The sequence below is a fragment of the Pan paniscus genome, chromosome 18 (genome assembly GCF_029289425.2).
Source record: "Pan paniscus chromosome 18, NHGRI_mPanPan1-v2.0_pri, whole genome shotgun sequence".
Classification (NCBI taxonomy): domain Eukaryota; kingdom Metazoa; phylum Chordata; class Mammalia; order Primates; family Hominidae; genus Pan; species Pan paniscus.
In genome coordinates this window covers 58,821,670-58,844,215 of record NC_073267.2, presented here as the reverse complement: position 1 = coordinate 58,844,215, position 22,546 = coordinate 58,821,670, and the positions used below count along the sequence as shown (strand labels likewise).

At 42.4% G+C, this 22,546-nt stretch overlaps 1 protein-coding gene across 2 annotated transcripts in view; it reads right to left on the bottom strand.

Annotated features, from left to right (window-relative positions):
* C18H16orf78 (chromosome 18 C16orf78 homolog) overlaps nt 1-15,618 on the bottom strand; it is a 34,392-nt gene extending 18,774 nt beyond the window's left edge. The window contains exons 1-3 of one of the 2 annotated variants that reach the window (XM_055099190.2): nt 15,306-15,618; nt 11,549-11,668; nt 10,806-10,929 (exon numbers count right to left, since the gene is read on the bottom strand). In XM_055099190.2, the coding sequence (XP_054955165.1) occupies nt 10,806-10,929; nt 11,549-11,668; nt 15,306-15,455 (394 nt within the window). In that variant the 5' untranslated portion in view covers nt 15,456-15,618. The remainder of the gene's footprint in view (nt 1-10,805; nt 10,930-11,548; nt 11,669-15,305) is intronic. The other variant, XM_003819805.5, reaches the window with a different exon arrangement.
* Nucleotides 15,619-22,546: the final 6,928 nt, after the last annotated feature.

Genomic DNA, 22,546 nt, shown 5'->3' with positions numbered 1-22,546 from the left:
ATGGAATCTCGCTCTGTTGCCCAGGCTGGAGTACAATGTCACGACCTCGGCTCACTGTAACCTCCGCCTCCTGGGTTCAAGTGATTCTCCTGCCTCAGCCTAGCCTCCTGTAGCTGGGACTACAGGCATGCGCCACTATGCCTGGCTAATTTTTGTATTTTTAGTAGAGACGGGGTTTTGCCATGTTGGCCAAGCTGGTCTCGAACTCCTAACCTCAAGTGATCCACCCACCTCCGTCTCCCAAAGTGCTAGGATTACAGGCGTGAGCCACCGAACCAGGCTGCAACAAAGAGTTATAACTAGGAAGCTAATGAAGGAGATGAAATGGAATCATAAACAATATTTGGTCTAAAAGAGGGCAGGAAAAGAAGAAAGAGAAAGCAAAGAATAGATGGAACAAGTTAGAAACGCATGTGAAGATATGTGTTAATTTCCACATATTTTTAGATTTTCTAATTTTTCTCATGTTATTGATTTTTTGTTTTATACCTTTGCAGTAAGAAAAGATAGTTAATATAATTCTAGTCCTCTTGAATTTGTTAAGATGTGTTTTGTGCAGTGCAATAAAATTAGAAATCAAGACCAAGAAAATCACTCAAAACCATACAATTTTGCTGGGCACAAGGGGTATGCCTATAATTCCAGCACTTTGGAAGGCCGAGTTAGGCACATTGCTTGAGCTCAGGAGTTTAAGACCAGCCTGGATAACATGTCAAAACCTCGTCTCTACAAAAAAAATACAAAAATTTGCTGGCCATGGTGGCGTGCACCTGTAATCCCAGCTACTTGAGGGGCTGAGGTGGGAGGATTGCTTGAGCATGGGAGGTCGAGGCTGTAGTGAGCCATGATTCTGCCACTGCACTCCAGCCTGGATAACAAAGTGAGACCTTGTGTTAGGAAGAAAAACCCCATACGATTTCATGGAAATTAAATAGCCTGCTCCTGAATGACTTTTGGGTAAATAATGAAATTAAGGCGAAATCAAGAAGTTATTTGAAACAAACGAAAATAAAGATACGATATACCAGAATCTCTGGGACACAGCTAAGGCAGTGTTCAGAGGGAAATTTATATCACTGATCACTCACATCAAAAAGTTAGAGAAATCTCAATTTACCAACCTAGCATCACAACTAAAAGAACTAGAGAACCAAGAGCAAACCAACCCCCAAACTAGCAGAAAACAAGAAATAACCAAAATCAGAGCTGAACTGAAGGAGATTGAGACACACACAAAAAAACATTTACAAGATCAAGGAATCCAGGAGTTGTGGGTTTTAAAAAAAATTTTTTTTTTCTTAATACAGACAGGATCTCACTATGTTGCCCAGGCTGGTCTTGAACTCCTAGGCTCAAGGCATCTGCCCATCTCGGCTTCCCAAATTGCTGGGATTACAGGTGTGAGCCACCACAGCTGGCCTGGTTTTTTGAAAGAATTAATAAAACACATAGACTGCTAGCTAGACTAATGAAAAGAGACAGGATCCAAATAAACATAATTAAAAACTACAAAGGAGATATTACCACTGACCCCACAGAAATACAAATAACCATCAGAGAATATTATGAAAACCTCTCTGTACATGAGCTAGAAAAAATGGGTAAATTACTGGACACATACACCCTCTCAAGACTGAACTGAACCAGGAAGAAACTGAATCCCTGAACAGACTAATAATGAGCTCCAGAATTGAATCAGTAATTAACCTACCAACTACAACAACAACAACAAAAGCCCAGGACCAGACAGATTCACAGCCAAATTCTACAAGATGTACAAAGAAGAGCTGGTACCATTCCTACTAAAACTATTCCAAAAAATTGAGGAGGAGGGACTCCTCCCTAACTCATTCTGTGAGGTCAGCATCATGCTGATACCAAAACATGGCAGGGACACAACAAAAAAAGAAAATATCAGGCCAGTTCCTTGAACATTAATGCAAAAAGCCTCAACAAAATGCTGACAAACCAAATCTGCACAAGAGAAGAAACTATCAACAGAGTTAACAGACAACCTACAGAATAGAAGAAAAAAATTTCAAACTATGCATCTGACAAAGGTCTAATATCCAGCACCTATAAAAAACTTAAACTTACAAGAAAGAAAAAACAACAACAACAAAAGTGGGCAAAGGACATGAAAAGACACTTTTCAAAAGAAGACATACATACATGCAGCCAACAAGCATATGGAAAAAAAAACCTCAATAGCCCTGATCATTAGAGAAATGCAAATCAAAACCACAGTGAGATACCATCTCACACCAGTCAGAATGGCTATTATTAAAAAGTCAAAAAATAACAGATGCTGGTAAGGTTGTGGAGAAAAGGGAACACTTATGCACTGCTAATCAGAGTGTAAATTGGTTCAACCATTGTGGAAAGCAGTGTGGTGATTCCTCAAAGAACTAAAAGTAGAACTATCATTCAACCCAGCAATCCCATTACTAGGTATATATCCAAGGGAATATAAATCATTTTACCATAAAGACACATGCACACATATGTTCACTGCAGCATTATTCACAAAAGCAAAGCATGGAGTCAACTTAAATCCCATTGATGGTAGGCTGAATAAAGAAAATATGGTACATATACACCATGGAATACTATGCAGCCATAAAAAGAACAAGACCATATTCTTTGCAAGAACATGGATGGAGCAGGAGGCCATTATCCTTAGCAAATTGATGCAGAAACAGAAAACCAAAGACTGCATGTTCTCACTAATAAGTGGGAGACAAATGATGAGAACATATGGCCACATAGAGGGGAACAAAGGAAACTGGGGCCTACCTGAGGGTGGAGGGTGGGAGGAGGAAGAGGATCAGGAAAAATGACTAATGGGTACTAGGTTTAACAACACCTGGGTGATGAAATAATCTCTACAACAAACACCCATGACATGAATTTACCTATGTAACAAATCTGCACATGTACCGCTGCACTTAAAAAAAAATGACTTGTGGTCCAACATATGATCACTTCTGTAGAATATTCTACATACATTTGAGAAGAATGTGTATTTTGATGGAATGTGTAAACATATGTTAGGTCCATTTGGTCTATAGTTTTGTTCAAATCTGCTGTTTTCCTTATTAATTTTCTGCCTGCATGACCTACCCATTGTTGAGAGTGAAGTGTTAAAGTCCCCTACTATTATTGTATTGCTGTTTATTTCTCCTTTCAGTTCTGTTAATTTTTTTATATATTTAGGTACTCTGATGTTGAGTGAATAAATATTTCAGTTGTTATGTCTTCTTGATGAATCAATGCCTTGTTATATGACAAGCTTCCTTTTTTCTTGTGACAGTTTCTGACTTAAAATCTGATATAAGTATAGCCACTGATGCTCTCCTTAGGTTACCATTTGCATGGAATATCTTTTCCAATTCCTTCTCTTTCAGGCTGTGTGTGTCCTTAAAGCTAAAGTGAGTCTCTCATGGGCAGCGTATAGTTGGATCTTGTTTTTATTAAATTCATTCAGCCAGTCTATGTCTTTCAATTGGAGCATTTAATCCATTTATATTTAAAGTAATTATCAATAGGTAAAAACTTACTGTCATTTTGGTCATTGTTTTTTGACTGCTTTGTAGTTTCTTTGTTTCTTTTTTTCTCTCTTGATGTCTTCTTTTGTGATTTAATGACTTTTTGGAGCGGTATGTTTTTATTTATTTTCCTTTTATTTATTTACTACAGGTTTGGTTTTTGTGGTTATCATAAGGCTTGTACAAAACATTTTTTTTTTTTTTTTGAGATGGAGTCTCACTCTGTCACCCAGGCTGGAGTGCAATGGCATGATCTCGGCTCACTGCAACCTCTGCCTCCCAGGTTCAAGTAATTCTCCTGCCTCAGACTCCCGAGTAGCTGAGGCGCATGCCACCACGTCTGGCTAGATTTTGTATTATTAGTAGAGATGAGGTTTCACCGTATTGGCCAGGCTGGTCCTGACCTCGTGATCCAACCGCTCGGCCTCCCAAAGTGTTGGGATTATAGGCATGAGCCACTGTGCCCAGCCATAAAACATTTTATAGTTATAACATTCTATTTTAAACTGGTAACAACTTAACTTAGATAATATACTAAAACTATACTTTCACACTCCACATGCCATTTTAGGTTATTGATAAAACAATATGCATATATTTTGTATTGTGTATCCACTAACAAATTATTATAGTTATAGTTAATTTTAATACATTTGTTTTTTAGCTTTTATACTAGAGTTGAAAGTCATTCATACATCACCATTACCATATTAGAAAATTTGAAATTTGACTATATATGTATCTTTACTAGTTAATTTTATACATTCATGTGTTTTACATTGTTAATTAGTGTCCTTTTATTTCAGCTTGAGGAACTCACTTTATGATTTCTTATAAGGCAGGTTCAATGGTGATGAAAACTCTCACTCTTTGTTTGGGAAAGTCCTTTCCTCTTATTTCTAAAAGACAGCTTTATCAGGTATAGTATCCTTGGTTGGCAGTTGTTTTCTTTCAATATTTTAAATATTCATTCCATTTTCTCCTGATGTGCAAGGTTTCTGCTGAGAAGTCTACTCATAGTCTTGTGGGGGTTTCCTTGTATATGACAAGTAGCTTTTCTTCTGCTGCTTTCAAAATTCTTTCATTGTCTTTGACTTTTGACAATTTAGCTATAATATGTCTTGGTACAGACCTTTTTGTGTTCAACCTATTTGGGAATGATTGGGCCTCATGAATCTTAATGTACATCTCTTTCCTCAAATTTGGGAACTTTGCAGCCATTATTTCTTTCAATACATTTTATCACTCTATTCTCCTTCTTAGACTCCCATAATATATATTGTTTCACTTGCCAGTGTACCATAAGTCTGTTGGCTTTCTTTATTATTTTTCATTCCTTTTTTTTTTTACTCCTCAGACTGAATAATTTCAAATGACATGTCTTTAAATTCACTGATTCGTCTGTTGGATTGAGTCTGCCATTGAAGTGCTCTATTGAGTTTTTCAATTCAGACATCTTGTTCTTCAGCTCCAGGAATTAGTTTTCGGCTTTTTTTTTTTTTTTTTTGATGGAGTTTTGCTCTTGTTGCCCAGGCTGGAGTGCAATGGCACTATCTCGGCTCACTGCAACCTCTGCCTCCTGGGTTCAAGTGATTCTCCTGCCTCAGCCTCCTGAGTAGCTGGGATTACAGGCACGCACCACCACAACCAGCTAACTTTGTATTTTTAGTAAAGATGGGGTTTCTCCACGTTGTTCAGGCTGGTCTCGAACTCCCTACCTCAGGTGATCCACCTGCCTTGGCCTCCCAAAGTGCTGGTATTAAAGGCGTGAGCCACCGTGCCTGGCCTTTTTTGGCTTTTAAAAAATGGTTTATATTCCATTGCTGAATTCATTTTGTCCAAATATTGTTTTCCTATTTCATTTAGTTGTTTGTTTCCTTGTAGCTCAGTGAATGTCCTTAAGAGGATTATTCTGAATTATTTGTCAGTCAATTCATAGAGCTGCATTGCTGTAGAATCAGTTATTGGAGCTTTATTAATTTATTTTAGTGGTGTAATGAAGAAACTCAATGTATTTGTTTATTTGTAGATGGGGGTCTCACTATGTTGCCTAGGCTATTCTCAAACTTATGGCCTCAAGTGATTCCCTTGCCTTGGCCTCGGAAAGTTCTGAGATTACAAGCATGAGCCACATTGCCTGATCCAAAACTCACTTTAAATATAAAGACATAAATAACTGAGGAAGGCCAATGTGGCAGTCATAGAAGCTGAAAGCAACTGGTGATTCTTATAGTGGATGAGGATCACGGTTAAGCTAAGACACTGGTTGTGGAAATGGAGAAGAGAAAGAGATTAAAGATATTAAGGAGGCAGAAGCTACAGGACCCAGTAACTGGTCATGAAGGGAGAGTGAGGCAGAAGTGGTAGGATAGACTCTGACATCCAACTTCCACATTGAGATAGTACCATTTCCTGGGAGGGTGCATGTAATGTAATGCAATCAGGATGTGCTTTGACTATGGCAACCCAAGCTAACATTGGGCATGGTGTATGTGACTATCTTTAGGCCCTTCGTAGGGGCTGCTTTGTTTTGAATTTGTCTGCCAATTCAGATCATACCCATTCATTTTAGTCCTCTTGCCAGTCTACACGAGAGGCTCTCCTTACTGTGCCCAGGCTCAGCCCTGACTAGGTCCTGGGTGCCACATCTTGAGGCCCAGACTGTTCCTAGATGCCTCTGAGCACCTTTTGCACTTGGGCTGGCCCATTTGCAACCACACCACCCACTGGCCATTGGTCTTATTACATCAGGAGAGACAAGGCTTCTTCATTCTCCAATAGAGTGGATTCGACTTGAATGGTGGAAAGAAGGGAACTGCAGGGAACCAAATGAGTGTCAAGTCAGCCTGACCTGCTGGCATCCTTGTGCAGTGAGATGTAAATAATTATTTAATCAGCTGGTATGGGTTTCTTTTAGGGAGTGAATTGTTTAAGAAAATGTCTTAATAGACTACTTTGAGTGTGAAACAGACAAATGAAACATGGTTCTCTTCAAGTAAAAAGCCAATGGGAAAGTGTTAGGTGGAGAAGGAAGACGAGGGAGGAAAGAGAAGAGGAAAGAGATAGGAAGAGGGAGAACTGAGCAGTACCAGGACTCGGGTGAGGAAAGCAAGGTGTCCAGGATGCAAAATTTAAGGAGGTGTTCACTCTCAGACTCACACAAGTGCATGATTCGCATCTGAGAGTGAGTGCTTCCTTAAATTTGGTGGCCTGAATTCCTGGTTCGCCTCACCTTACCCAGTCTTGGAGTTGAGAAAAACATCAGGGGGCTACTTCCTGCAAAGACATGTAACTAGGGAAAAATCTCGTGGTGGCAGGGGATAAAGGACTTTGAAGAACAAGGGAGTCTAATAATCAATCTCTAATTTGTTTGCTGTATAATTCTGTGATGTAATTCCTTTTTTTAAATTTATTTATTTATTTATTTATTTTATTATTATACTTTAAGTTTTAGGGTACATGTGCACATTGTGCAGGTTAGTTACTTACGTATACATGTGCCATGCTGATGCGCTGCACCCACTAACTCGTCATCTAGCATTAGGTATATCTCCTAATGCTATCCCTCCCCACTCCCCCCACCCCACAACAGTCCCCAGAGTGTGATGTTCCCCTTCCTGTGTCCATGTGATCTCATTGTTCAATTCCCACCTATGAGTGAGAATATGCGGTGTTTGGTTTTTTGTTCTTGCGATAGTTTACTGAGAATGATGATTTCCAATTTCATCCATGTCCCTAGAAAGGACATGAACTCATCCTTTTTTATGGCTGCATAGTATTCCATGGTGTGTATGTGCCACATTTTCTTAATCCAGTCTATCATTGTTGGACATTTGGGTTGGTTCCAAGTCTTTGCTATTGTGAATAATGCCGCAATAAACATATGTGTGCATGTGTCTTCACAGCAGCATGATTTATAGTCATTTGGGTATATACCCAGTAATGGGATGGCTGGGTCAAATGGTATTTCTAGTTCTAGATCCCTGAGGAATCACCACACTGACTTCCACAATGGTTGAACTAGTTTACAGTCCCACCAGCAGTGTAAAATTGTTGCTATTTCTCCACATCCTCTCCAGCACCTGTTGTTTCCTGACTTTTTAATGATTGCCATTCTAACTGGTGTGAGATGGTATCTCATTGTGGTTTCGATTTGCATTTCTCTGATGGCCAGTGATGATGAGCATTTTTTCATGTGTTTTTTGGCTGCATAAATGTCTTCTTTTGAGAAGTGTCTGTTCATGTCCTTTGCCCACTTTTTGATGGGGTTGTTTGTTTTTTTCTTGTAAATTTGTTTGAGTTCATTGTAGATTCTGGATATTAGCCCTTTGTCAGATGAGTAGGTTGTGAAAATTTTCTTCCATTTTGTAGGTTGCCTGTTCACTCTGATGGTAGTTTCTTTTGCTGTGCACAGACAAACAGAGAGCCAAATCATGAGTGAACTCCCATTCACAATTGCTTCAAAGAGAATAAAATACCTAGGAATCCAACTTACAAGGGATGTGAAGGACCTCTTCAAAGAGAACTACAAACCACTGCTCAACGAAATAAAAGAGGATACAAACAAATGGAAGAACATTCCATGCTCATGGGTAGGAAGAATCAATATCGTGAAAATGGCCATACTGCCCAAGGTAATTTACAGATTCAATGCCATCCCCATCAAGCTACCAATGCCTTTCTTCACACAATTGGAAAAAACTACTTTAAAGTCCATATGGAACCAAAAAACAGCCCGCATCGCCAAGTCAATCCTAAGCCAAAAGAACAAAGCTGGAGGCATCACACTACCTGACTTCAAACTATACTACAAGGCTACAGTAACCAAAACAGCATGGTACTGGTACCAAAACAGAGATATAGATCAATGGAACAGAACAGAGCCCTCAGAAATAACGCCGCATATCTACAACTATCTGATCTTTGACAAACCTGAGAAAAACAAGCAATGGGGAAAGGATTCCCTATTTAATAAATGGTGCTGGGAAAACTGGCTAGCCATATGTAGAAAGCTGAAACTGGATCCCTTCCTTACACCTTATACAAAAATCAATTCAAGATGGATTAAAGACTTAAACGTTAGACCTAAAACCATAAAAACCCTAGAAGAAAACCTAGGCATTACCATTCAGGACATAGGCATGGGCAAGGACTTCATGTCTAAAACACCAAAAGCAATGGCAACAAAAGACAAAATTGACAAATGGGATCTAATTAAACTAAAGATGTAATTCTTTCCCTCTGTTGACCCCAAGCCTTCAGTAGAATGTATTTACACACAATGACTTCGTGTGAGAGGTTTCAGGAGAAATCAAAGAGACAAGATAGCAGCCACTGGAAGCAAGATTTACAGAAGCTCCAGGGCCCAACAGGACCAGGATTTTGGAGCCAGACATTACACTGGTAGTCACAGAAAATTTGGGGAAGGTATGGGGCTTCCCATAAGGCATAAGGCAATCTAGATTATTTTTAAAATAAACCTTAAATATTTTGGAATAATTGTGGTGTATTAGTCAAGGTTCCATCGAGGGTCAGAACTAACAGGATAGATGTATATATGAAGGGGAGTTTATTAAGGAGTATTGACTCACACGATCACAAGGTGAGGTCCCACAGTAGGCCATCTGCAGGCTGAGGAGCAAGGAAGCCAGTCTGCGTCCCAAAACCTCAAAAGTAGGGAAGCCAACAGTGCAGCCTTCAGTCTGTGGCCAAAAGCCCGAGAGCCCCTGGCAAACCACTGATATAGAGTCAAGTGTCCAAAAGCTGAAGAATTTGGAGTCTGATGTTCAAGGGCAGGAAGCATCCAGCACAGGAGAAAGATGAAGGCCAGAGGACTCAGCAAGTCTGATCCTTCCAACTTCTGTCTGCTTTATTCTAGCTGTGCTGGCAGCTGATTAGATGGTGCCCACTCAGGTTGAGGGTGGGTCTGCCTCTCCCAGTCCACTGACTCAAATATTAATCTGCTTTGGCAACACCCTCACAGACACACCTAGGAACAATACTTTGCATTCTTCAATCCAATCAAGTTGACACTCAATATTAACCATCACATATGGATTTACAGAAATGTTGCAGAGAAAATAAGGAGGGTTCCTGTATATCCTTCATCCATTTTCCCTTAATGTTAACATCTTACGTCCATGGCATGTTTGTCACGACTAAGAAATTAACATTTTTTTGTATATTATAGAACTTTTTCAGATTTCACCAGTAATGCCCCTAAAGTGCTATTCTAGGATTTAATCTAGGATCCTAAACTGCACTGAAAGCCGACTGCATTTAAATCTTAAAGGGAAGTGACTGCAATTTGGTCACAATGGCTTTGGTATATTAAATGAAAAGGGGAAAAAAAGATTTTGTTGCTGTTGTTGGGTACAATGGGGGCAATTTTTTATACGAGAATTGACAGCCTCTGCTTGAAGGCTCCTGTGCACTTTTCTCCTGGGCTAATTGGAATCCCTTCCAGATTTCTCTTTTACCCTACACCTTTGTCCCAAGGGGCCAGAAATAACAAATGTATCTGTTTTTCCAACACCACAGTAAAGACCACCTGAAATTTTAGCAAAATTTTTACTTAGAAAAAAACCACTAATATTTATTCAGCACCTCCTCTTGGTCAGGCTAATTACTTTTCATGCATCATCTTGCTTAAACCTCACAACCATACTATGAGGCAGGTATTGTTATTGTCCCATTTTATAGATGAAAAACCAGACTCCAGAGATGGAATAAGTTGTCCAGGATTATACAACTCTGAGCTCCTTATAAAGTGGTAGAGCCAGGGTCAGGACCCAGGCAGTCTTTGAAATTGGGGATCTGGCACAGCCTAAGCTCATCCCTTCCTAGAGGTGAGCAACCCCTGGCAGGTTTCAGGCCAGCAGGAGTGGTACCTTCTGTAGTTGATATTGTCACAGTATCTAAATTAATTAGATGATTTGTAACTCATGAAGTTGATGTCACCAAAATAGCTTCAGGAACCTGGACACATGAGGCTGGTTTCCTGAGAAGGGAACACTCGAGAGGGGGCAGGGCCTTGACAGACACTTGCCTCCTGTTCATGTCACACCCCGCTTGCCAAGAGCGACCCCAGGAGTGGTCCCTACTGAGCCTCCATGCGGGCTTCTGACTCCTGTGTGCACAATGGTTGGATTGACGTGGACGCTACTGCTCTAAGAATGGCGTGAGCTTTCGGTTTCTTCTAGAGGAGGAGATTATGGAGGAGGATTATGGCGGCCGGGGCCAAGGTTTTTCCCTTACCAGATTTCTTGGGGCCATCCTTGATGTAGCTGCCAGGGACCATGCTGAGGCGTTTCCCCTTTTGCTCCACTCCATAGAGGCTTCGGTAGGAGGCGGCGTCCTTCCTGAATCTCTTTCTTAAGGCCTTGGAGGGAGCAGGTGAGAAGTCACACCCCAGTTACAGGACCTGGCTCACCCTCCCCGCTCCATCCCAAGCAAACAGCAATTTCAAGGGTTTGCCAAAAGGCAGGCAAAGGCAACCAAGGAGAGAGCTTCCCCGGGCCCTGGGAGAGGTCGGAGGGGCAGGGTCTGCCCATGGGTGCTTGCTCACCAACGCCTCCCTCTTCTCCCCACCATATATCGGAGGGGTCCCTGGGGGCCTTGGAAACACAGGCCCTCGGAGGCCATTAGGTCTGGGTGGGTCTGCCCTGTTAGCTGTGTGGCCAGGAGGCTCTTGTCCCTTACTGAACCACGGTGTTCTCATCTTCCAAGTGGCCTTCTTGAATGGTTTCGGGGATAAATGTGGGCAAGGGAGGATGTGACAACTGTGAAGAATGAAACTACAGGGAGGCAGCAATTGGGTAGCACGGCTGGACAGGGTAGGGAGGGGTGGAGATTTTATTTGAATGTTAATCTGGGGCCAGAGTGAATTTCGGAGCCTTAAAATTTAGAAAGTAGGCAGGCATTGTGCAGGAGAGAAGCAGGGACCCCTCCTCCATTTGGAGACCCAGTGGGGGTGAGGGGGGGAAGAGGGGCTGCATTACCTGCTGGGAAGTCTCCGTGTCCCTGCGGTTCCCTCCCCGTGCTGTCATGAGGCCTTTGCCTTTCTTCTCTTCCTTCTTCTTATTTCGTTTAAGGACTGTCACCACTTTGGGCTTTTGCTTCTGAAAAGACAAGGGAAGAGAGCCCTGCAGCCACTGCTGTGGGGACAGCGTTCCCTCCCTTTCCCCGAGGAGAAGGCTCCCAGGTGAGGGGCTGTCCCTCCCCTCCACAGGCTTCAGCACACACACTCTAGGGCCTGTCGTCACTGTTCCTCTGCTTCCAGATGCGCCCTGGTATACATGTCGCCGCCCCCAGAGCGACTTTCTGAGCCTCAGGCCTGGTCCTGTTCCTCTCCACCTCAGAATCCATCAGGGGCTCCCCATCACCCCCTACATAAGGGCCTCACTCCCTAGCCTGGTAGGAAGCCCCTCCAGCCCCCTTGTGGCCTTACCAGCTCAGACTTCCCTGCCCCTGCCTCCAGTCTGGAGTCACAGGAAGGCTGCCCTGACTTTGAACAGGTGCTGCTGATCCAGACCTCTGGGCCTTTGCTCACCCCGGCCTCTCCCTTGGTCCCGGAGCACCCCAGGCCCACCCCATCCTGTCTTCCTGGAGTGGTGGTCACCACTGACCTTGCCTTTCTATTTCCCCAGGTATTCCTTACCACCTGCCCAAGAGCTGAGCACACCCTGCCCTGAATGGAGTTCCCTGTGCATGTCACATTCCTGGCCCTCCTGCTCTCGCAGGGGAGGCAGGGAGGGCAGGGTCATTAGGGATCTCCAGGGTCCCACAGTCCAGGAGCCCAGCAGAAGCACTTAAAGGGTGGGCCACCCAGGAAGCCTTCCGCCTAGTCTATAAGGGGTAGGGGTGTGTGCCAGAGCATCATGGCAGAAACTAAATAGACTGGATCTCCTCTGGGAATGTGCTGCTTATGGTTACCGGGAGACGGTGGCCTGGACTGCAGTGTCCAGGTCAGACTGCCTGGATTCCTGCTCTATCCACGGCTGAGGGCTGAGTGACCTCGGCAAGTTTCTGCTCTCTCTGTGGCTTAGTTTCCTTGTCTGAAAGGTGGGGATAATAGTAGGACCTACTTCATAAGGTTACTGAGAGCAATAACTGAATTACGACATGCATGTGCAATGCCCTCCATGAATTATGGGAGGCAGGTTATTATGCTGGGTGGGTGGAAGGGAAGTTTCGATAAGCCATTTGGGAGTATGGAAGGAAGCTGTCCAAGGGCCTGCTCCATGTTGCAAGTTGCCTTCTAAGGAAGGTAATGCTGGTTAGCTTTAGGGTTTTGTTTGGTTTAGTGGAGAAACAGTGCAACTCAGAGCCAAGGCTGTATTTTCAGGCTGTGAGGAGCTAGGATGACCCATCTCCTCCAGGGCAGCCCCTTCCACCATCCCCCACTCAATCTTCAGCCTCCCTCGAAGAGTCACCTGAGTAGCTCCCCACACAGCCCCCATTTTGGGGAAGCTGAGTGGAATTGACATGGCGATGCTTTAGACTCAAGGAAACTGCAACATTCAAGGATTCAGCATCCTCCATGGCTGAGACTTCAGACCTCGGGGGTCTTCGCTGATGCCAAATGGATCACAAGGGGGAAATACCATGAGCAGTCTGTTAGGGGAAGAGCCTGGATGGCCAGGTCAGACCCCAGGAGAGAACAGAGGAGGTCACAGAGGGCCCTGAGTGGTGAAGATAGACCCCAACCATCTCACCAGAGGGTCCTCCATCACCTGCTGCTGTCGGAGACCTGCCAGCACACGTCATCTTCCTCTTAGAAGCTTCTTTAAAAGCCCAGATGCTTCTGGGAAAGGTAATGATGCTTGAAGACTTAATTATATTTCCCATGTAAACTTGCTCCCTCTCTAGGTCCAAAGTTATTTACAATAAAAGCCACATTTAAGGTAAAGTTGTTAAAATGTGATTATTAGAATCTTATCCTGGTAAAAGGAGATAGACCTGAACATATTAACCAGGGAAGTGAATGTAATTCCTGTGATGATATTAAATTGAGTTTGGAGAGACCCAGAAGTCAAGCTTCCCCTTCGCCCCCAAATCAAGGCAGTGGGTAGGCTATCTGTAAATCATTAGCACCTTAGAGTAAAATATGTTTGTCAGATGTGTCTGATGGAATTGGCACTCGAGATCTTTCTGACTATAAACGGTAAGTGGTATGGTTTGGATCTGCGTCTCTCCCCAAATCTCATGTCAAGTTGTAATCTCCAGTGTTGGAGGTGGGGCCTGGTGGGAGGTGATTAGATCATAGGGGCACTTTCTCATGGTTTAACACGATTCCCCTTGGTACTGTCATGAAGGCGAGAGTTCTCGTGAGATCCGGTCATTTAAAAGTGTGTGTGGCACCTCGTCCTCCCACTTCTTGCTCTTGCCATGTGAAGTGCCTGCTCCTCTTTTGCCTTCTGCCATGATTGTAAGTTTCCTGAGACCTCCCCAGAAGTGGAATCTCCTATGCTTCTTGTACAGCCATGAGCCAATTAAACCTTTTTTTTAAAATTTTTTTTTAAATAAATGACCCAGTCTCAGGTATTTCTTTGTAGCAGTATGAGAATGGACTAATACAGTAAGTACACAAACTAATGGAAGCTTTCCCCAAAGGCAGGTGCTGACCTGGATAAAGCAGAGGAGTCTATGCATTTGGGAATTGGAAAACCTCAGTTTGAGCCCTGGCTCTGCCCTTTATTACTTCTGTGACTTCAATAAAATGACTTATTTTCACTTTCCTTATCCTTCAACTGGGGGTAAAAATGGTGCCTCCCTGGTAGCCTGACTGGGAGCAATTGACCACATAACCCAGGTACAAATCTAAGCACAGGGCCTTGACCACAGTAAACATTAAAAGTTAGTCATATGTTGAGCATTGTTATTAGTAATGGCATTTTTTACTCATTTTGCTCTAGGGTCAGGAGATTCAAGACCAGGTGGCATCTTCTGCAGAGGACACCACTTTCCAAAGACATGGCTTGGTTCTTCATAGATGATGGGTCTTGGGGGAGCTCTGGGAAAAACTAAGGCAAACTTGGTTGCTGCATTTCTTGGAGAAAGAGGAAAGGGTGGGTTAGAACTAGCTCGATGTAGGGTAGAAAAGAGGAGGTATGTTAGCTGGAGTTGCAGATGCAGTAATGGCAGTGAGGAATGCATGTTCTTTGATTCTCAAGGCATCACAAGGAGGGAAGAGCTGAGGGCAGTAGGAGGATCCCGTCCTGCAATATGGAGACCCAGAAGCCACTGCCCCTTGGCCCTTCTAGAATTCTGACCAATACTAACATTTGCCTAGCTTGACTAAACTTTAGACAAGTTTCTTCCTGATGATAGGCCCTTGGCCTCCTTTTCCTTAGAGCATTTCCTCTAGAAAACTTGGATTTGTAAATTTTTTCTCTGCCCCTTTGAGATGTAAATCTCTCAGTCTCTTGCTAGTTTTACAATCCAGGAATGTTTTTCTCAAGGACCTGGGAGGACCCTTTGAAATGTAATCATCAAGAAAGATTGTACCTTGTCTCTCAGTCTCTGTGAGAGGATGGGAGCCTAACATTGATAAGTGCGAATTAGCAACACAGACAGCCTAATCATATTAACTAATTCCCCCACCCCCTTAATGTCCTTGGGTAGTTCTCACTAGCTTATCCCAGCACTTCAAAACCATCCCGCCTTTTGTTTCAGGAGAGTTAAGTTCAATCTCTCTCCCCTACTGCAACTACCTTGAGTAAATTCTTCCTGCCATTTCTCTTGGATGGTACCCACCTCGGGAGCTTGTTTCTTCTTCCCCTGCCTCCGCTCCAGCCACTCCAGCACACAGGTGAGGTCAGACATGCGCCTATCTTCAGCAGTCTTCCACATGTATTTCCTCTTTGTGGGCATTAAATCCTTCAGGTCCATTTGTTGCTCTGACATTGTGGAGTCTTGCTAGTGGCTTAGGTGGGAGGTGGCTGGCACTCTCTCACTCTTTCGATCCCTTTGTCTGGACTTGATCGCCTGGTGACTCAGAAGGTAGGGTGTGGCCTCCAGATGTGAACATAAAGGGCAGAGTGAGCCAAGACCCTGGGATATTGGCCTTAAAAGGTGGAAGGCCTGGGCAGTGATTGTGAGGTCATTGCCAGTCTTGGTAGCTGGCCCTGAGGTCAGAGTGGAGGTGGGACATTGGCCACCTCCCACTGTTCTCCATGTGGCCACTACCCCTCTTCAGGTGCTATGTCTCCTCTGGACTCTGCCACAGCCTCCTTGCAGCCTCTCCACCTCTACCTCCACAGAGATCTTAATAAAATAAAGGTCAGTCCACGCATCTTCCTTTCTCAAAAACCTTCAATGGCTCCTTGTTGCCTATCTAAAAGAAATCTAAATTCTTTAGTTTGGCATCCTATCTTTCTGTAGTGTACTCTAATTAGAAGAAAGCTTTTTATAAGCCCAATTCGTCTATATTCATTTATTCATCCAACATGTGGTTATCAGGCACCTACTAAGTATTGGGAATGGTGCTGGGGATACAATGCAGGAGAAAAACATAGGCAAACCTCCTAAGACATGTGGGCTAGTGGAAAAGACAGGGCAGATAATTACCGTATGAATTCATAATGACAAGTGAAGATGAGTGCTCTCAAAGAAAGGAATGTAGTTCTATGAAAGGCCATATCAATGGTACTAGACTTGGATGGGGTGGTGGGTAGGCCACCTTTGAGCTCTGAGCTAAAGGATAAATAGACTTCAACAGGGCTGTTATGGTCTGGACATTTCTGTCCCTCCAAAATTCATGTGTTGAAATCCTAACCCCCAAGGTGATGGCATTAAAAGGTGGGGTCTTGGGAGGTAATTAGGTCATGAGAGCAGTTCTCTCATGATTGGAATTGGTGCCCTTGCAGAAGAGACTAGAGAGAGCTCCACCATGTGGAGATGTAGTGAGAAGGTGTCACCAGGAAATGGGTTCAGCAGACACGGAATCTGTCAGAGCCTTAATTTTGGATTTCCTAGGCTTCAAAAATGTGATAAATGAATGTTTGTTGTTTATAAGCTACCCACTTTGTGGTATTTTGTCATAGGCCCAAGTGGATTAAGACAAGGGCTTTGGACCAGAGAAATATGCCTGTGCAAAGGCCCTGTGACAAGCAGGAGGCATGGCACTAACAACAGAAGGCAAGGGTGACTAGAGTACCAGAGGCAAAGAGGCAATGGTACAGAGGTGGCCAGAGGCCAGGCCATCCAGGAACTTGGTAGCCACAGGTTCTGCTCAGACTGGGAAGGGAAAGGGAGCAAAGGAAAACAATAAAGGAATTCAGAAAAAGGGGAGGGAGTGGCATGGTCAGGCTTCCCTTTTTTGCTCTAGTAAACTTCTATTGAAGGAAATTATATATACAAAAATGTGCCAGAATCACAAATGAAGACATCTATGTAACCAGTAACCCAGAATCTTCCATACAGCCCCTGGTAGTTATTACCACCCTCCAAGGGTAAACATCATCTTATCATCCAATTTCTTTTTTTTTTTTTTGAGACAGAGTCTCGCTCTGTCACCCAGGCTAGAGTCGGCTCACTGCAACCTCCATCCCCCAGGTTCAAGCGATTCTCCTGCCTCAGCCTCCTGAGTAGCTGGGATTACAGGCGCACTGTAATTTTTGTATTTTTAGTAGAGACGGGGTTTCACCATGTTGGCCAGGCTGGTCTTGAACTCCTGACCTCGTGATCCACCTGTCTCGGCCTCACAAAGTGCTGGGATTACAGGCGTGAGCCACCATATCCGGCCTTATTATCCAATATCAAACGTTTTCTTCCTGTTATTGAGTTAAATATAAATAAAATAATATGCATGTGATATTTTACATCTGGATTTATTAATTTTGCAATATATTTGTAAGATTTTAGAAATAATGAATTATTTTATCTTTGTTTATATGGTAATGTCTTTATTTTACCTTCATTCTTGAAGAAAGATTTTCTGGATAATGGAACTCTTGGTTAACAGTTTTTTCATTTGATTGCTTTTTGCCCTCTATTGTTTTATATGGGAAGCCAGCTGTTAATTGCATTGTTGCCTCTTGTAGTAATAAGTCATTTTTCTCTTGCTTGTTTTTCTATTTCTTTCTGTCTTCTGACTGCTTGCCTATGATTTGTCTAGGTGTGGATCTCTACATATTTATCCTACTTGAGGTTTATTGAACATTTTGGATGTGTATTTAATTTTTTTTAAGTCAAATTCTGAAAGTTTTTGGCCACTGGTTTTTCCATATGTTTTCTGCTCCTTCCTTTTTATTTTCTACTTCTGGTTTTCTCATTATACATCTGTTGGCTTGATGTTGTCCCACTGGCCCCTATGGTTCTGTTCCTTTTACTTCAATCATTTTTTTTCTCTGTCTTCCTCAGATAGATACTTTCTATCACTCTATCTTCGAGTTCATTGATCTCTTCCTCTGCCATATGTAATCTGTTGTAATAGATCTTCACAGTAAATTGTAATTTATGCTTTTCAACACCAGAATTTCCACTTCTTTCTTTATAATTTCTATCTCCTTATTTAGAATCTTTCTCTGTTGATTGTTTATTATCATAATTTTATTTACAAATTTAAACAGTTCTTTGAGCATATTTAGAGTAGCTATTTGAAATCTTTGCCAAATACAGAATCTAGGGAAACTCAGAGACAAGTTCTACTATCTGCTATTTTCCGCAGTATATGTCACACTTTCCTGTTTCTTTGCATATCTTGTAATTTTCTATTGAAAACTGGGCATTGAAAATATTGCAATGGATATGTTAATTGATATGTCATGAATATGTTAATTATCTTGATGTAGCTGTTCCATAATGTATCATTATGTTGTGCACCACTAATATATACAGTTTTATTTGCCAATTAAAAAAATTACAGCAACTTTGGATTCTGATTTCCCCCACTCCATGGTTTATTGTGAATCATGAAATTGCTATCTGGGAATCTTGTCTTCTCTGTTGTGTGAAGCTGCTGAAATTTCTGATGAAATTTCTTACATTCTTGCTTTTTAAAAATATTTAAGGCTAGCTTCCTAAGCATTATCTCTGTGTCTGCATATGTAATTGGACAGAGATTGTGCTGAACCACCTTAAACAAGTAAAGTCATCTGACATCTGCTGATGAATCTACATGTGAGTATGGGAGCTGTATCAGTTATCTTATTGCTGTTTAATGTTATCTCAAAGTTTGGTGGCTTAAAACAAGAGAAAGATTTTACAGTTTTTGTGAGTCGGGAATCTGGGTGTGCATTAGCTGGGTTCTCTGGCCCAGGCAACAATCAAGGTGGTGGCCAGGTTGCAGTCATCTGAAGGTTTGACAGGGGAAGGATCTGCCTCCACACCCCTCATGTGATTGATGGCAGGATTGGGTTCCTTGCAGGCCGTTGAACAGAGAACATCACTTCTTTGTCACATGTTACACCCTTTGTTCCTTGTAACATGTGCCTCTTCATAGGATAGCTCATGACATGCAGCTTGCTTCATCAGCACAGGAAGGGGGAAGAACCAGAGAGAGAGTGAGAGCAAGGCAGAAGTCAGTCTAACCTTGGAAATGACATCCACCATTTTTGCCATATTAGCATGTGATTTTTTGGAAGCAAGTCACTATGTCAGCTTCACCCAACATGAGGGGATTACACAGGGTGCTAATACCGAGGACAGCATTTATAGGAGCCATTTTAGAAGCAGCCTACCATAGGAACACATTCAAACTTCAGTCCATTTTCATGCTTTCTCTATTTTTTGCTTTCTACTGGGCTCTTTCTCATCTCCTCTGCATATCTGTGCAGCCTCAGAGTTGGCCAGCAGAGTCTGGCTAGACTGGGCCCTTTCTGGTTTCTGCTATGCAACTATGCAGCTTTAGCCAGAAACATTTACCCCAGTCATGACTGCAACCTCAGTCTAAAGGACCTTTTGGCCCTCCTGCTTTTCTGCCTTGGCAACTTTTACTTAAACCAACATGGCTGCCAAGAGTGGATGTTGGCCAGTGCTCTAAGTCAAATAAGCTCCCTTTAACTGCAGCAGAGAAACTGCCTGGCCTCCCAGTGTGCCCCACCCTGGAGGAGCCTCCCTACTGACTTAGCTAGGAGCAGGAGATGGGAGCAGCCTTAGGCTAGAATGCCACAGATTCTCACTGTTGTTACCCAGATTTCTGCAGTTCTCAAGCATAAATGTTGCTCCAACTGTTGTATGCCTTCAGTTGATTTCTGGAGTGCTGTATGATGGTTTTGATCAATTTTTTGGAGCTTTATAGTTGCTTTTCGGGGAGAGCTTGGCCATAGACACTGTCCCTTGCTAATGCCCTTTTAATACATTTTGTAATACCTTGTTTGCTATTTGGAAATGAAATCCATATAAAACTTAACTTATCTGCATACATACATTTTAAAAAATTGCTATAATCCTCTAAACTAATATAAAAAAGAAAATTTTAACAATACAGTCTCTTTTTGGGTATATTTCAATATTATAATGTCTGGTCACAACTAAAATAATTGATAATAATTTAGTCATTCCACAATATATCATCACGTTGTTTATTATTAATGTATACAACTTTATTTGCCAATTTAAAAATATTGTAGCAAATTTGGATTATGATTTTCCCCTAAATAGAGTCTTAGGATCTCTATTTTAATGTTAATCCTGGTCAGTTGTGTTGACCAAAAAAAGAAAACTCTGTAGTATATTTAAAGAGTTTTATTCTGAGCCAATATGAGTGACCATGGCCCAGGCAACAGTCTCGAAAGATCCTCAGAACATGTGCCTGCGGTGGTTGGGTTACAGTTTGGTTTTATACATTTTAGGAAGATAGAAGTTATAGGCAAAGGCATAAATCAATATATGTAAGATATATAATGGTTCAGCCCAGAAAGGTGGGACATATATATACATATATTTGTTTGTTTGTTTGTTTTGTTTGAGACAGAGCCTCACTCGGTCACCCAAGCTGGAGTAAAGTAGTGTGATCTCGGCTCACTGCAACCTCTGCCTCCTGGGTTCAAGCAATTATCCTGCCTCAGCTTCCTGAATAGCTGGGACTACAGGTGTGTGCCACCATGCCTGGCTAATTTTCCTTATTTTTAGTAGAGACAGGGTTTCACCATGCTGGCCAGGCTGGTCTTGAACTTCTGACCTCGTGATCTGCCCACCTCGGCCTCCCATAGTGCTGAGATTACAGCTATAGTGCTGAGATTACAGGTGTGAGCCACCGCACCTGGCAGGTGGGATATCTTTTTTTTTTTTTTTGAGGCGGAGTCTTGCTCTGTCGCCCAGGCTGGTGTGCAGTGGCACGATCTTGGCTCGCTGCAAGCTCCGCCTCCTGGGTTCACGCCATTCTCCTGCCTCAGCCTCCTGAGTAGCTGGGACTACAGGCACCCACCACCACGCCCGGCTAATTTTTTTTATTTTTAGTAGAGACGGGGTTTCACCAGGCAGGTGGGACATCTTGAAGTGGAGTGGGGTGGTGCTTACAGGTCACAGGTGGATTTTCTAATTAGCAATAGGTTGAAAGAGTTAAGCTAAAGACTTGAAGTCAGTAGAAAGAAATGCTTGAGTTAAGATAAAGGGGGTTGTGGAAGCCAAGTTTCTTGTTATGTAGATGAAGCCTCCAGGTAGCAGGCTTCAGAGAGAATAGATGGTAAATGTCTCTTGTAGACCTTAAAAGGTATCTGACTCTTAGCTAATTTCTTCTAGATCAGGGATAGGCCTGGCTGCATTAACGGAGGTTCTTTACAGATGCAAGCGTTCCCCTACAAAAGATGGCTTTGCAGGGCCATTTCAAAATATGTCAAAGAAAAATCTCTTGGGATAAAATAGTTTCATTTCCTTCAGGGTCTTCTATCTGTCATGTGATGCTATACCAGTGTCAGGCTGGAATTTGGTATCTTATTGCCAAATAATCTGTTTTGTGAAACTTGGGATCTCTATTTTGATGTTAATTCTGGTCAGTTGTGCCTAAACTCCATAAGGGAGGGACTATACTGAGGCGTATTCAATCTTCCTTCTTACCAAGGCCAGGAATTCAATTTTTCAGGTTTCTCTTGTCCCAGAGAGGTCTGTACAGTCAATTAGGGGGACTTAGGATTTTATTTTTGGCTTACAAAGGTAATCCCCCAAATTTCCTAAATGTCTTTTCGGGAATGGTACAACCCCACTGAAAACTAACAGCATAATCAAAACTGTCTAGACTCTATTTCTGCAGTTCTTGTGGGGGGCAAGTTCTGTTTTGAAAGTTTTCTATGCCTGAAAGTTTATCTTCCAAGGTCTATTTTTTCCCTGAACATTCATGCAAACAAATCAACTTTGAAAGAGAAATGCACTTTCCTCAAAGGATATTAAACTTGGGCTGAAAAGCTTTATTACATTTTTTCTGACTAGAACACCTCAGAGACACTGGTGGTGGAAGGGAAACAGAGGCCCAGGTTAGTTTCCCAAGGGGAAGGAGAGGCAGAGTGGGTCTGGAGTGGCTTGGCCCAGGGACTAGAAGGCACTTTTGCTGGGCTCCTGGCCTTGTGGGATAAGGGTGTATTTAGAAGGCATCAAAGTCAAACCATGATGTTAGTTATGTCTCCAAGAGTAGAAACTTTCTTCCAATGATCTGGGTTCTTTAATCTCTCAGATACCCTCCCATTTCACAAATGGCTGCTATTATTAAACTTGAGAAATATCCCTGGCTTTTCTTATTTTTCCTTCCTTCTAATTTCCAAATTCAAACTGAAATAGAAGCTCTTTTATGGCCTAGTCTCTCCAAGAAACATTTTCTAATTTTTATCCTGAAATCCTTCTACTGAACGTACAATGCACATTGATAGAATAAAAACTTCAGCTGAATTAAATTTAAAAGAGTTTAATTGAGCAATGAAGGATTTGTGAATCAGGCGGCCTCCCAAGCTAGACTAGGCTCTAAGACTCCAGCACAGTCACATGGCAGAAGAAGATTTATGAACAGATAAAGGAAAGCAACATACAGAAAACAGAAGTGAAATACAGAAACAGCTGGATTGGTT